The sequence below is a fragment of the Echiichthys vipera genome, assembly GCF_963691815.1.
Source record: "Echiichthys vipera genome assembly, chromosome: 7".
Classification (NCBI taxonomy): Eukaryota; Metazoa; Chordata; class Actinopteri; order Perciformes; family Trachinidae; genus Echiichthys; species Echiichthys vipera.
This window is the reverse complement of record NC_139832.1, coordinates 5,439,243-5,456,357: the sequence shown is the minus strand read 5'-3', so window position 1 is coordinate 5,456,357 and position 17,115 is coordinate 5,439,243. Positions and strand designations below refer to the sequence as shown.

Below are 17,115 nucleotides of genomic sequence, written 5' to 3'. Positions count from 1 at the left end.
GTGCACATTAAATTCTGAAGACAAACAGAAATATCCACAGACAAACATCCACCACATGCAGGCAGATTTTAACTGTGCAAACAAAGGCCTGCATGCACTACATATGGACACACACGCACGCATACACACACACACACACCCTCACACACGCTCTGCCTCGCCTGTGTGAATCAGTAGACATTTGCATATGTCAGGGGTCGTATTCGTCACTGTTCTATCTCCCAACGTGAGTGAGGGGAACCAGATCATCCTCACACACATACCATCCACTTCCCTCATACAGATTGAAGGGTACTCACACATTCACACATACACACTCGTCAGCTGGGGTTCAATTTGGCAACTGGTCCAGTGGTTTTCAAAGGCCCAGTTTGCAAGCGAATGGTAATTTGCTGGATAGAGAAACAGAAAGAGTCAGATTAAAGACATTATTACTTGTAAACGTGCAAACTCTCATTTTAGAGAATGATTTTGTCCTCAGCTAACCTGTAAACCTAAGAACTGAATACCAGACTGAAATTCATCCATAGCATGGCGTATGGAAAACTGTCAAATACCAAAAGCTGGCATTTAAACTAAGGTCAGGAGCATAATAGCAAATTTATCACACAACTTATCAGCCAAACACATCTTTCTACCAACTGGAAGGAAAAAGACAGGGCCCATCTTCACCACCAAAGGTGATCATAGAACAGTCCTGAGCACCTCCTTTCTGATCACCTACTATGCTATGATTGGTCGATGATTGGTGTGACTGTCCATTGGCCAAATTGCAGCAAGAACTTATGACTCTGTCTAACCCCATAGACTGTAGAAAATAATGGACGTAGCCTCCATGCCTGAAAAGTGAATCTAATGCGGAAGTGCCTTAAATTTACATTCTCTCTATAAGTCCAACAGGGGCGACTCCACTGACTCCACAAGAAGTCAAATTGTATAGAAGTCAATGAGAAAATGAGCCTCCTTCTCACTTGAAAAAGTAAACATTTTCATAATGAGTTTATTGTCTCAATGGCTAATTTCAAGTTTTTATCAGAACAGTGAGATGTTCATTTAGTAAATTGTAGTATCGTTTAGATTAAAATACGCGATGAAGCAGGGTATGCTTCAGAGCAGGGCTACACTGCGACCTAAGTGTTATCGTTTTAGGACTTTGACCCTCTCCCAGTGTGTTTTCATTTTATTAGAGTTGATTGTAACATTTCGGTCTAGGGTTGGCCTGAGTGATTCCTCAAGTAGTCCTCGTTTCAAATTAACTCGATTAACTCACACAAGCACTTCACTACACCATCCGAGAGAAGTTGTGTGAAATACATGACAGGGTTACTGTGAAAGGCCCAGACGCCATGGAGGGGTAAAGCAGTGATGCTTGGAGAAGCAACGTCAAAAGCACAGAGCTACTGGACAACCTCTCGGGGAGGACCAGTTTAAAAATATGGATGTCAACAAGCCAGAAGCTTGTTTCAGTTAGCCATGCATTCGGCCTCAGAAAAACCCACTGGAACCCAAATGCTTTTGTAAGGAAACAATGTTTTGTAGTTATGGTTGAGAAAAATAAATCCTTCAGGGGTAACTGTGACTGATTGAGAATCAGCATTAGGTGTGGGGCAGGCTGTATTGCTGTGCATCATTCCTGCAGGAAGATGCGTTGCCTTCTAGAAATAGATTTGGAAAACGAGTACTCGATTGGCCCCTGAGGAATTGATACGATCCCTTGATCTTGGAATTAACTACTCGTGACTCATCCCTATGTTGGTCGCCTAGAATGTGTGGTTGCACTTTGCTCACCAAGCTTGTGCTAGCATTAACTGGCAATTTTCCATCTTTAGCATCTTGCTTAGTGCAGCACCATGGCCATCTGGCTCCAAAATACCAAGATGCTGACGGACAAATGTCAATCTCCTGGTGTCAAAAATGTCCACAAACCAAGTCGCAGTGGCTATGTCCATTATTTGTTTTACTTTTGAATGTTTTATTAGGGAAAAGTCCTTGTATGATTGCTTGTTTTTAGACATTTAACTTATGACGACTGTGCCTGTTGTTTTATGAAAAAAGGTTTATATTCCTCAGATTATTAAGTGTGACTTAATGCTGAGAAAAGGTCCTCTAATACTCACGGGCACAGGTGCACACACAAGCTTGAAGATTGAAAAGTAGTTCCTTGCTGTTTTCATCGGTTGTGTCAGCTTTGTTTTCTGTAACAGGCTGTGACAGTCCTATCTGTTTAAAGCCCTCTAAAAATAAAACATCACGATGGGAGGAAAATACTCTGAGTTGTGATGAAAAGATAAAGTTGAAATGAATGTATTTTTTTTGCTATGTATTCACCTGGGGTTTGGTGACCATGCTTTTTCTTTAGCGTCACCTTGCTTCATTCCCAAGATATTCAGCACTTTGCCACCTGGGTGTTGCACAGTGAACCCAATGGTGTTTTTAGTGTTGACCGGTGTGCATGAACTCACAGAATCGCAGGTTGGACCTTTAAGTGTCAGACGGTGGGAGAGGATGAGCATCCGTGCCCGCCCCAACATTTATACAAGGAGGCACTTGTGCTGCGTCCATGTCTCTGCTCTGCTGACAGCACTGGCCCCAGTCACACAGCATTAGACTGCGTCAGCAGAGCCACACACACACACACGCACACACACACGCACACACGCACACACACACACACACACACACACACACACACACACACACACAAAAAGTGCACACATCCAGGGCCTCAGGCAGGCTCAGGCACCATATTCATATTAGCTCATAAAGCTGGGCAACAATCCAGTGTTTTGTGTGTTATATGTGTGTGTGTGTGTGTGTGTGTGTGTGTGTGTGTGTGTGTGTGTGTGTGTGTGTGTGTTTTAGCCGCTACAGGAATTTGGATGTGCTGATTGGAAAAAGGCATCTAGAAGACAGGAACATTAGACCGTCGATATCGCCTACATTCGAAACAGGAGATGGTGTGAGCGATGCTATTGTCAAGCTTCATTCCTCATTCAGCCTGATTAAAAGGAAGAGTTGAAAGTGGGCCGGTACGGATAGCGAGGATTCGTCGCTATTTACGGGCGCGTGATTGATGTATCGCTAAACCCCCCCCCCCTCCTCGCACAGTAACGCAGGGACCATGTGTCATGCGATGCTTCATTGCAAGATTAAAGAATGTCTGTATATTCAACCAGCTGAGCCCCGGCTCGCTGCACGCCACCCACAATACAACATATACATCACATTCAGACTGACAGTCCGCCAAATCACAGCAAGTTTGAGAACTTGTGCCACAGCACCAGGCGCAGGGTAATTGGGATGTTTTTTTGTGTGTGTGTGTGTTTGCATTCAAAAACAGTGTGACATTTTCAACAAGGCTGTGTTTCAAAAAGCAAAACACAATGTAAGTAATAAGAGAACTTTGCAGAAGCTTCGCTCTAAATGGAAATGTCAGTTTTGGGGGAAAAGCATGAATTCATCAGACAGTCACAGTCACAACTGTTAATTAATCCATGACTAAATCAGTCATAAATTTCATCAGTAGGCGGTAGCTCATACACCAACTTAGGCATACATTTACAATTAATCAATGCTGTAATTAATGATGATGCATATCGCCTCAATGGTAGGTGTTGCCTTCATAATTAGATCAACTCAAGTTCTTTTTTTAGAGTCTCTGATTGGCCGTGTGCACCCTGATGTTTGCATGCTGCATTTAAATACTTTCACCTTTTGGCTTCACTGAGTCTCTCTCCTTAAGGTTAAATATAACTCCCAGTCTTCATCCCTGAAGATGATCAAAGTTAATCTTTTTAATGTTGTTTAACTGCAGGTTTTAACAGTGTAGCAGTGGCATTCGGTTAATTATTAACAAGAGTTTCTTTCTTAACTCTCTGCAACGTAATTTAAAGGTAAAGTAATTTAGGCATACATTAGCCATGGTAGTTGGGTTTACGTGTGTTTCATTACTCTCCTGCTGACAATGCTTTTTGAGAGGTTTAGAGTTGAGTGTTTAACGAGGCTTCATAACATGTCACAGAGCAGGTAATAAAAAAATATTTGAATGAATTAATTAATTTATTTTGGTTAAACATTATAAGGAACAAAGCATACTATTTGTGTGTGTCGTTTCCAGCAGACATAATAGATCTTCACCGCACTGGAATCATTCACTACTCGTATATAATGTATATATGATGTAACAATTCTCTATCGAGAAGCAACATTTACAGAAGCCACTCAACAAAGATCAACTAACCAAGCATGATCTTCCACCTTAATTCATACAAAACTTGAAATAACATGTTATGGTTTTTGGAGGTGTTGTCAAGTCAATTTTAAAATTAAAATATACAATCCATGCTTGAAGAGCACAGGCACCCGCCAAGGCCCGTTGTGCACACACATGCACCTCCGATGGTTCCTTTTCCAGAGTTGTGAAATCATTCTTTCGACTTCAGTAGTAATGAGCTTTAAGTTGTAATATGGAAATATGGACGCTACTAAGAAGTGTTGTATTCTATTTCTCAGAGCTTTTATCCAACGAATTGTGGCTGTTTCCAATATTTGTGACATCAAAGAGCACAGGAAATGAGATCTGAAATATGATCAGGAACTAAGTTTTCTGATTATTCGGACGCCACATGAATGTTGAATGCAGACAAACAATCAAACCAAAAATGTCACCTCTTTGCCGGAGATAGAGATTGATCCAGCAGTTACCGTGTAACAGGGGAGGGACGTACATATGCATATACTGTATATAAAAAGTAAAACACAAGAAGCAAAACTGAAGCACATCATTCACACTGTTATCTTTCAGACTATTTCTTGGCCAGGTGCAGGAACTTCCTGTAATTTTGTTGTCACTGTGAGGTTGCCAGGCAGCTTTTTCCCTTCCTTCCTCCTCTCTGTGTGTCTGCCTCTGACAGACGTGCATTGATAACAGAAAAATGACAATCATGTTACACGACGGGACACTACCACTAGGGAGAAAAAGAAGAATAAGGAGGAGAAGGATTCTTACATGCCAACAGCACTTTTGTAAAAGCACAAAACAGTTTGGGATTTCATCTCAAAACAGAAGTTGGTGATGTTTTATTCCAGATTAAGCTCTTTCTCTTTCCATCTGCCGTAACTGCTCAGTTAAAAACACAAACATAACACAATAAGTACTAGTCTAAATGTTTGACACAATAAAACCTGCTAATGTATCTGTAACCACTGGGCTACAGTACCCGACCATACCAAACAGAGCAGTTTGATGTTTGTTAATCTAGATATTGGTGTTTTAAAGTGTGTGTCTTCACTACTACATTTATTTCCAACTGGATTGGATTGCACTCACTATTTTTAAATCCATTTCTAAGTTTGAGTCTTCCAGAAGTCAGAGTAATTACTATCTAGTTTTAAAATAGTTATTAACTACTGTCAATCAGGTTACACCCTAACAAGAAGACTTATGAGTAAATATGTGTGGCACCATCCAATCAACTTCTGTTAACAGGAAGTAGTATGCAACATAATAACAAAAATTACAGTTTTAGGGGCCAACCTGTAAAGTAGGTAAAGTATGCATTTGTTTTATTGATAATGAATACAAACATAGAGCAAAATATGTTTCAGAGTTAGCTAGCGGTGATCATGCTGTACAATCCAATTAGGCTAACCAGGCTATTAAGATAGCTAGCCATTTAGTCTGACTTTAGTACAATAATGTTGATGTTTTATCATTTTCTGAATATTGTGTTGTTACTTGTAATTTAAAATCTCCTCAGTTTTCATCATTTCAAAACAGCATTTTGATTAAGTGTTAGGTCACTGTTACACAAGTGTTTTACTCTTCAGTCTAAATGGGTTAGCATGTTAACAAGCTACCATTAGCTTTGTTACTTGGTTATTTATGTAAGAGTAACACCTGGCAGTTAGTTGGAGTATATTTCAATGTATTCGTAAGAACTAATTTGTGGTGTTCAAACTTAATTTGTAATTGCACCTCTTATTCTCTTCAACCAATTGGTTTAGCTGTTGTATATTAGCAAGCTAACATTAGCGTTGTCAGTTGGTTGAGCCAGCTATGTAACAGCTACACCTGGGAGTAACTGGGTGTAGATATTTACTGTAGTAGAAGAAAGCGTCAGCAGAAGAAATAATTCACACAACTGACATTACATATTCATTCATTCATCTTCAACCGCTTGTCCTGTGGTGTAGTTGTTAGCACTGTTGCCAACAGTGCTAACAACAGGCAACAGTGACTGTTAAACAACATCTCACTGTTGAGAAGGTTCCTGATTCGCGTCCCGGCTGGGGCCTTTCTGTGTGGAGTTTGCATGTTGTCCCCGTGTCTGCGTGGGTTTTCTCCGGGTTCTCCGGTTTCCTCCCACAGTCCAAAAGACGTGCATGTGTTAGGTTCATTGATGACTCTAAAATTGCCCGTAGGTGTGAATGGTTGTCTGTCTCTGTTCGTCTCTATGTGCCCTGTGATAGACCAGCGTCCTGTCCAGGGTGTACCCCGCCTCACGCCCGATGTCAGCTGGGATCGGCTCCAGCCCCCCGTCAAAACATATCCAAAATATATATACAGTATGTATTTTTTTGGCAGGAAGTTGTTGTCCTCAATCTCTAAGGATTTTAACTATAATTGCATCATGTTTACACATAGTTCATGTCTTGCTTAAGCATTTCCACCACTCACTTTTTCATTATGTAAATGTTTTACCAGTTAAAACAGATTTCCAAGTGTCTACTCCCGGGGTTTTGCAGAGTTGAAAGTCGCTGCTATGTGACAGATGTGTGTGAATACAGTAAAGGCTGCTAGAATGCAAATGAAATGTCATATTAGTGCCAGCTGATTGCCTCGCTGTTTTCACAAGCCTTCCGTAATCAAAAAACACTCCAAGACTCCCTTGTATGGAGATGCTCAATAAGGACTTTTCTCCACCCACATAAACACTCACCAACCCCATCCTCTCCCTCCCTCCCCTCCCTCCTCTCACCCTCTCTTAAATATCATCATGCTGCAAGGCAAAGTTCTTGTGACATTTAATTAGGGAGTTTTCCTTTCATATTGGGGTCCGGGAAAGAACACGCTCTCAGCTGACTTGCACCGTTAAATACTCTTCAATCAATCTAACCCTCTCTTGTTTCTCTCCCCTCCTCTGTTTTAATTCAACAGTTTGTGTGCTGTACACTCAAGGAATAGCCAACAGGGAATGGAGAGAGGTGAGTACAGGGGTGAGGTGTGGTGGGGGAATCATTTATAACGAGTGAAAGCTCACGAGCTAAAGTGGTGGTCTCTCAGAAAGTAATATTGAAGAGTAAAGTTTTGTGAGCCTGGCCTGGCAACTAATACTGTTTTTGCCCTGTTACAAGCTAGCTTAAGCCTATTGGATGAACAAGTTACTTTTAATGTAACTCTTCTAACCCAGCTCACTCTTTTTGTTGTTTCATTAACTTGTTTTGATGGAAACTTGGCAATCGTGCAGGCGTGTCTTTTTAGTTTGTGTTTAATGACTTTGCTGTATCACTCCTGGGGCATTCATGTTCAAATGTTTGCGTCAAAAAAACAGATTAAATCTGAAGTTGGTAACGTTCTATGAAAAAGGTGTTGTTGTTTTTCATATTTGCTGAAACTGTCACTATATCCTGACAGCATGATGAGACAATCTGCGAAGAAGTCAATAGTCTTTACCTCCATCTGCTGTTCCTCTCTGCTTCCAAAGCCCTGGCCGCATGCTCCTGCTAGTTTCCACCGCGCCCGAAGAAAAGAAAAACAACCACTCAAAGCTGAGGAGACGCAGTGTCATTGACTGCTCTGAAAACCCATGAAACTGTTAATTTATGGCGACACTGAATCTAGATTCTCTGTTTGGTTGTCTGTCAGGCGCAGTGGATCTATCAGATTACATTAGGAGCACAAAGAGAGAGGTGGAGAGACTATACTTATTCCCAAATCATCTGTCTCACTGTGCTGTCAGGATATAGTGACCAACACTTTTTTTACAGAAAGATACCAACGATAGCTTTAAGTGTGTGTAATGTAAACTAGAAGTTGTTTCGGGTCTACGTAATTACTAGTCATTGGGACTTGCGACCTGAGTTATCCAAATTATATTTATTGTGTTGATGTTCTCTCTGTGTGTTTGGGTTTAATTGCATTTTGGAGCAATCAAATGAAATTATCTTCAAGGCTCTTTTAGATCAGGAGCCCGTTTCACCAAAGTGATTTTTAAGCACTGCTTACCTGCAGAATGCAAATTATGGGAGCTTCAAATTATTGATGCCTTCAAACTGCAGATTCATTTGCAAGTCCCAGAGGGTTACAAGTATTGTTTTCTTAATGAGTGAAACATGCTGAAATCAACAAGAGGAAGCAATCTCACGTTACAAATTGCAGCTTGCATCTTGCAAATTCCGTGAATTGGGCCCTAGCTCTCACCATTTGGAAAATTTGAATAATCTTTGCAACTACTGGCTAGTTTTTCCTTCAGTCCATTTTGGATTTGGGACCTGTGAAGTCCCAAACACTGACATTTACCAACTTAAAAGCAATTCTCACCTTTCTTGCATGCCTCACAGTGATTCCCTCCAAAATCTTACCCTCTCCCTGACACGTGCGCTGAGAGAAATGCTGCGTTCGAGTGCTATGTGAAGTCTGACGTTTTTGTATTGCACTGAAATGCCTGTGAAAGTGGAACCCCCTTCTAGCAAATTTGGGGGAGATCTACCTATCCCTATTACTCTAGTTAGAGGTTGACACCTGTTCAGTGCACTTTGCTTAGTTGGAGGTCTGAAACTTCGGACTTCCCATTGCATTTGAACGCAACACGAGCAGCGCAAGTGAAACGGAGCGATGGATGACAGGCAGGAAGCCCGGCAAATAATTGTATTCGGACCGAATAAAATGATTGGTCCGACTTATTATCAGAAATATATGAGAACTGAATGTTTTGAGTTACAATACCTGGTGGATTTCCTTTACATTTTAGTGTGTCATGCGCTTATTAGGAGCATTTTAAGATAACAAAAGAAAAGTGTAAAAATGCCAGAAAGATAGCTTTTAATAAGTAACTTAGTGAGCACATCAAATGATCACATAACTATTGCAAACCATATCAGCCTTGTGAAGCTGTAACGTCCATTTCTAGGATGGATGAAAAATTGATGTGTGTTTATTCTAACAAGGGTCGCACTGGGGGAATGGCCGTGTTGTTACTTTCATCACAACTGTTTATCATCTATACTGAACCGCCACTTTGGACATTCAGACTTAGCTTGTCAGACTTGGCCCTTGATTGAAAGTGAAAGATTCATGTGAGCTTAAGTATGATATAGGACATTTATTTCTGTTTTTCACTGGTGTTTTTCTGGTGTGTAATTTGCTGAATGAGTCTTGCAGCCAGTAATCAAACGTCACCTGCTTCATTTCTCCTCTAGTTTGGCAGAACAGAAGTCATAGACAACACCCTCAACCCCGACTTTGTCCGCAAATTCATCCTGGACTATTTCTTTGAGGAGAGGCAGAATCTACGCTTTGACCTGTGAGTTAACAATTGACTTGTGCATGTTAGTGTGTGTTCGTGTATTTGTTGTGCAGGCGTCGGCACTGCTGTGTGTGGAGCATGGCTGAAATATTCATGGTCTGCGCGGAGGGAGATGTAAGTCTACTCCTTTTTTAAATAAAAGACAAGTTTTTATGCTACTTTCTCCACCAGCATTTCCATTTGAATTCACCCCATTCATTCAACACTTTGAGACAACATTGGGCCATGTGCACACTGAGAATAATACAGCATTTAATGGTCATAATGACCCATTTTCAGTGTTGTTCATTTCACTTTTGTATCCATTGAAAAGACAAGACTGTCGTCCTAGTAGTATGTTAATGGTATCACAAACCTGCAAGAGTCGGTTCCTTTTTTGTGATCAAGATGCTGAACTCCTGCCTGTCAATTATATATTGTTTTTTTATTACTTTTTTTTCCAACATAGTTTTTTAATGAACTTGATTCATGTTTTAGGATGCTATGCAATGCAGAAAAAGCCTTTATGAAAGTAACAAACGACCTCCTTTCAACAGCAGATGCAGGAGATTGCTCGGTCTTAATCCTTTTAGACCTAAGTGCGGCATTTGACACAGTTGTTCATACAATTTTAATTGACTGCCTTAAGCACTGGGTCCACACAGAGTTTTCTCAGACCTTACTGTTTAAACAGAACCTGCACTGTTAAAACAGAAGACGCTTCGGCTAACACAACAGACAACAAACACCTATTTTGCCCCTCAGAGCTCTTTTTTTTAGATCCCATCATGTTCTCACCTTAAACATAGCAAGTAACCATAATTTGCAATATGTATTTCCATTGATATTCAGAAATTATGAGTTTGTGATTATGAGGCAACAAAAACATGGATATCATGAGTTGTTCCTAACCTTTTATGACCATTAAAACAACCTCCTAAAGCCTGGATTATACTTTCTGCATCCACCAGTGCGCAAGTGCTTGCTTGAGTACATTTTTTCGTCATAGGTTGCTGGTGTAAGATCTGTGCAGATTTTTTTGTTGTGTCCTTCACAACGCCAACAGTGAATGGCTACACACCAACTACACAAGCGCAGGAAACCAAAATGGACGCTGTTACAGAAGAGAGGCTGTGTGAAGACATTCTTTCTTTTAAACAATATAAAGACAATCAAATGTCCAACGATTTTGGAAAGAAAAGTGCGTCTGCAGAAGTGTAAATACTGTATGTAAGTGACCGACCTGTAGACACAGATCCACTGTGCATATGGGGACGCGTCCTCCAAACAGACTCCAGAAAGTAGTATTCGCAGAACTATCGGTGTTATGCATCCGCAGTTTCCACAGCTGTCAGCCTCCACATCGGATCAGGAGTATAATTTAGTGGGAGACCGGCTTTATCTCCTGAGCAAAAGCTGCACGACTCTGAAGCACTTAGAACATTTCTGTAATATAGATGGTACCTAAACTGGAAACGATGCTTATCGGTTGATTTGAGTTGTACATGCGATGCGTGCATGTGCGTGCGTGCGTGCTTGTGTGTGGCATGGCTGACTCCCCCTGGGCTCGTTTTGAGTTGGTGAGCATCAGGCCCAGTTACTGTCTGCTGGGGTGATGGCTTCCATCACTAGCAGCGAGGGCATGGCACACACACACACACACACACACACACACACACACACACACACACACACACATACACACACACACACACACACACACACACACACACACACACACACACACACACACACACACACACACACACACACACACACACACACACACACACACACAAACACACACACACACGTCTGTCCTCAGAAAAATAAAAAATCACAAACTCATGTACTCATGCACACATTTCTCCAATTTCTCATGAAATTTTCTCACGCTTCTGTCCAGAGGTCTGGAAGTCTGTTTACTGTACAGCTCCTGCAGCCAGCGAAGCCCTTCATTACCTCCACCTCCCTTACTCCCACTCAGTGCATCACATCCCTTCATGACGTCTATACAGCCAGACAACACAGAGCTCCCTGCTAACCGCCAGCATAGCTGCTGCTGAACCATCCATGCTCTCTTTACCCGAAGACCCCCAAAGCCACAGCATACTCTGCTTCCTCTGCTGCTATCCATGCCTGGAAATCCTGTTGACCCCCATCTCACTGCCGGCCATGTTCAGTGCTCCTCTTTGCTTTTTACATTTTTTTTTATTGAAACTTGAGATGCTCACTGAAGCCAGTGGAAGCCCCCCGGGCAGATGGCTGTCTAATCAAGTGTGGCAAATTGGATCACACTACAAAAAAATGTGAAATACCCTCACAATTAAGACATAGAACAAGGATGCAGCTGTATTAGCTTTGTTTATTTCACTGGATTGAAGATATTAAATCCGTAATTCATGAACTGTTCTGTGTCCGAACTGATTTCAAATTCATAACAACATTGAATTTATTAAGAAACATGCTTTTCATCTTCACATATCAATTTCTGGAAATAAGAATGCATGTTGCTGGATAAGTACATACGTGTAGGTGTATGTACGTAATAGTGTCTACAATATGGTGGATTGCAGTTAGGACATAACAGCGTGGCTAAACAGGTCAGAAGACTACAGTTTTGCATTAAAATGAAATCACTACACTGATTTGAGTTTATGTAATAGAGGCATCTCTTTTGCGATGAAGCATATCCTGCATCTTAGTATAAAATGTAGTATTGCAGTAAAAGTACTTCAGAATCAGTTCATGCTTTAAATCAGGTAAAATTTATGCATGACAGATGACTGGAATCTGCTGAAAAGAAAGGTGTTTTTTTGTTTTGTTTCACCATATTTTGTCTTCTTTCCTCGCTAAAATAATATACCACAAGTAGAACAAGCATTCAATAAGCCAAATCACAACAATCTACACCCAATACCCCGCCCATTTTTCCTGTGTTTTTAAGTACGACAGACACCAACATAGGTTTATATGGATTTCAAGCAACAAATCCTAAGTTTGCATATGCCATGCTGAACATCTGACCATTATTTTGTATGCAAGCGAGATCTGTATATGATTAAAAGAGTCCAGCTATTTAAAAGTGCATACTTATGTATCGACAATCCACATTTTAAAAATATCTCTCATGTAGATATTCATTCCATGACGTTTGTTTGGCAGACGTTGTTGTTCAAGGCGACATTAGTATAATAAGTGGAGCCAACTCAAAAGAAACAGCTACACAGCCTTAAAGTTGTAAGTGCAATAATTAAAACATAAAAACCATATTCAGGATAATCTGTCAGTATCAACTTCAGCAGCGAACATGTGTTTAAAAAAAAAACGTGTAGCATCGTGTATCAGCCGGTTTAAAGACTCTATGAAGGTTTCATAAAACGGAGCTCAAGTGTCAGCATGCTGTCCTCTGTTTTTACCCTGCCTCGCCGGCCGCGTTTGTTTGTGTGCCATCATTAGTCATCATTGCTCAGTTCAAAACGGGGCTCTGAGCAACCGCTTCCCCCCCGCAAGACAGACAGCACAGGACCAAGAGAAATCCTGTCTGGCCCAGCGCCGTTGCAGAGTGATGTCATCCACATAAACACACATTCAGTCACACACAGCAAATGTGCACTCACGAGGTGCCCTGGGACTTGTACGCCTGCACACAATCTTATGTGTGTGTTTGTACTGTAGGTGTGTGTGTGTGCAGGTGTGCGTGTGCGCGTGTGTGTGTGTGGGCGAGTGAACATGTGCAGCCAAATCACCATAAATTCTTAATATGTTTACAATCATGTTTTGAGCCTGCTGATGGTCATTTCACTATCTATTATGCTCGTCCGTCATTCCAGGGAGAGGGATCCCTCTTCTGTGCTCTGCCTGCGCTTTCTTCCATTTATCCTTTTTTACGGGGTAGTTTTTCCTATCAGGAGCTAAGGACAGAGGATGTTGTATACTATAGAGATTGTAAAGCCCCTTGAGGCGTATTTGTGATACTGTGCTATATAAGTAAAATTGACTTGACTTGCCTTGACATGAGTACATATATCAGTACACTGTTTTTCTTTCCTCCCCCCCTCTCTCTCTCTCTCTCTCTTTCTCTTTCTGTTTCTCTCTCTTTGGTCTGTCATTATTAAATAAGTTTACATGAATCATTCATGAACATTTGGGAGTGACTGAGTCAAGGGGCGCATAGAACATGAAGCGCACCTGTGCATTTTGCCTTCGGTGCGTTGCGTAACAGCAGCAGTTCTTCCTTGCTCTTATGGTATAACGTTGGTAACATCACTGTATTGGACACAGCGTCTTCATGTTTTGTCAGCGGGCACCTTATTGTACATGGCATGCTGTCTGCTGGAAGAAACCACTCAGGCGCTCCGTTTTACACACTCTGCTGCACGCTGCTGCGTTACACACGGACACACACACACACACACACACACACACACACACACACCTGAGACACCCAGGAAGGTGACGGGTTATGGAAAGTAAATAAAGCTGGATAAATTGCTCTCTGGAGAAGCGAGTGGATCACATGCTTTGAATGAATGCTCCTGATGAACATGTATGTCAGGCGGAGAGAAGCTATGATTGTCCAATCCTTATATTTGAATACTTTGTAAGCCCTTTCTTATATCCTCAAAAAAAGATAACATGTTGTATTCTTTAAAGACTTTATTTACAGCGAGCTCTGCTGCATAGGTGAGAAAAACTCAGGCTGAACAGTTGGTGGTTGAGTTGCATTGTGGGTAATGTAGGCACCAGGTTTTGACAAGGAAGATGATATTTTTGATGCTGCTGCACTGATTTTGATCCTTTTTTTTGCTCTTTTAATGCAGTGGTTGGGTTTATAAATTCTCCAGGTTTTGTCAAAATAAGTATACTTCACAATGTTTTCAGGGCTCCAGAATACGACCAAAACTTTAGAGAGTCTGCGACTGAATATGGTAAACATTTTACTGTCATTCTGTCTCACTCTGCAGTATAAAACTTTTACCTGCAGAGAGGAGATGAAGTATTTACCTTGGACATATTGGGTTTTAACTTTACATGAACACCACGTGGAATAAGCAAATTTAGTCGCGTCAAAAGTGTATTTGTTGTGTCGACGTCCAGTTTCCATTTTTCAGAATAAAGTTACACAACCAGGCCCATTTACAGGATTAATATGGAAATAATATTAATTGCATGATATTCATAGAACTTTTCACTGTGGAATTTTTGAATAAACTGCCTTTGGATATATACTCTACGATACAATTTACATTATATATTTAATATTTACTGTTTCCAATGACTAAGTTCACTTCAGCTGCATTCTAGATGACCTCACAAACCTTTCACAAACTAACAGAACCTTTAGGATTAAACTGTTTCCAATCTCTAATTCTGAATGTTGAATATTGTACTTTCACGACAGTGATGGTGTGATTTACCTTCTATGTTGCATCTTCAAAAGTGCACGATAAAATGTGACACTGATTGTGAAACAGCACATGTTATTTCTGAATAAATTGTCAGTATTTGTATTTATTAATAATACAGTGAAAATTAGTAGAAATGTGATTATTTGGCTAGCATTTTGATTTACGGTGTGTGCCCCTAGAATTTCTGATTGCGCCCCTAAACACACAGTGCTCCTTGTGAGAAAAGTTAGTCTGGAGCCCTGAATGTAGGGATTGCCTTACCCATTTTTTACCCACTTCTGCCCCCTGTCAATCCCAGAATCCCATTGGACTACCATTGTGGCAGTCATCAGTTCGGGGTCAAAGTTCAGTGTAGTTTAGTTGCAAAATCTGGCAACCAGTCAGGGCAGTGCACATCACCATGGCTTGATTGATAACAATGGTCTTATTCTGCGCAATTTTGTGTGACAGTTCCTTTAGAGTAATCAGTGTTTCCAAATATGACCATCAGTCAAACACTGTATCACTCTGCTTTGGCCAAATGCAATTTAAATGCTCGAATGGAGATGTTTTACCCGTAAAGTTTCACCAAAAGTAGCACCCAAGAGATCGTGCTTAACATAACTGTATTCCTAAATATGTTTGGACAATCTGCCAGCTGTCCTGTCAGAATCAGAATCCACTTAATTGGCCAATTATGTTGACACGCACAAGGAAATCGACTCTGCTTGTCAGCCGCTCTCAGTAAACTAAAACACAGGGCTGAGAACAAATATACAGGCCGACGCAAATACTATAACCTACAACTCAACACAGACAGCATAGCTAAACATAGATAAGCAGGCATAAACGTATATGTATTATGTATAGACAACAAACATACAGTATCTTCATACAACTGAAATGCAATTTCACTTTAATGCTACTGGAGTAGACATGCTTAAGGTCTTTACACACAGGGGGGTGTGACAGACAAACAACAAGAAAATCTAAATAGTACTTGCCAGCAGTAGGGATGCAAATTTGCAACACTTATTCAGTAAAACGTTCAAATAGATTTTAGCAGTCAGGGAAAAACTACTGGGATCCTTTTGACCCAGAGCAGCATTTGGCAGTCTGTAAGTTAGGAGGTAAGTTATTGAGCTACTGTAAGATGTTTTATTTGGTTTCCTTTTAGTAAAATGCTCTAATTGAACTTGAGTATCCTTGGTTGCGCACAGTTATGTAGTGTATTTGTCTAAGGGCTTTTATTGTGAAGGTAAACAGAGTGAAAGATTGGACCAGGTACTATGTGGTGCCTCAAGGTTGAAAAGGGTGATAAAGTTTACCGCCTAGGTCCGGACTGCAGAGCCTCTGCGATAGGCGCAACTCATATCCCCTGGGATACACTATAGTGTATGTTTTGAATTCCGCGGAATGTGATCGGTAAATGTCTTTATTTGCTGATCCAGTTTCGGGCAACTGTGGCTAAGTGGAGAGTCGATCGTCCTCCACTGGAGAGATTGGCGGTTCGATCCCCACCTCCCCCGGTCCACATGTCGAAGTTTCCTTGGGCAAGACACTGAACCCCGAATTGCTCCCGGTGCTGCGCATGGGTGTGTAAATGTGGTGTGAATGGTTACATTAGATTAGACGGTATATAGATGTCCACTGCCATCACTGTGAATGTCTGTGTGAATGGGTGAATGTGACAAACACTGTGAAAGCGCCTTGAGTAGTCAGAAGATTAGAAAGGTGCTATATAAGTACAAGTCCATTTACCATTTACCAGTTTCCTAAACAGTAAGAAAAAATACATTGATGTGCACATGGGAAAAAAATACCCCTGACATTGCTTCAGTGATGTACACACACACACACACTAATAATAATCTCATCCATCCATCCATCCATCCATCCTGTTAAATCCAAACCTACTTGTGTCTACAATGTCATATGCTCTACTGCCGCAACATTTTTAAATTTTTCATTGTTTAGTGATAGAGCTCTCTTATTTCTGTATATTTTATTCAACTGCTGCTAAAACTACAATACTTGAAATTGGGAAAATGGAAAGTTTGCTGGGTAAAATGTAACGATTTCCACCTGAGAGCTATTCATGATGCCGAGGCCTCTAATATTGTTTTTCCCACGTGCATGAAATCAGATCACTAGTGCTTTTATTGCCGTAACCACGAGCCTACTTTAAACCAGAGCAGCTTCTTTGCAGTGATTAGCGG

General features: G+C 40.9%; 1 protein-coding gene across 1 annotated transcript in view; it reads left to right on the top strand.

Annotated features, from left to right (window-relative positions):
• The window catches only part of LOC310949663 (copine-8-like), a gene marked incomplete at both ends in the record, with an annotated part of 68,854 nt that overhangs the window by 13,923 nt on the left and 37,816 nt on the right, over positions 1-17,115 (top strand). The window contains 2 exons of the mRNA XM_083917166.1: positions 7,160-7,206; positions 9,421-9,524. Of these exons, the coding sequence (XP_083773292.1) occupies positions 7,160-7,206; positions 9,421-9,524 (151 nt within the window). The remainder of the gene's footprint in view (positions 1-7,159; positions 7,207-9,420; positions 9,525-17,115) is intronic.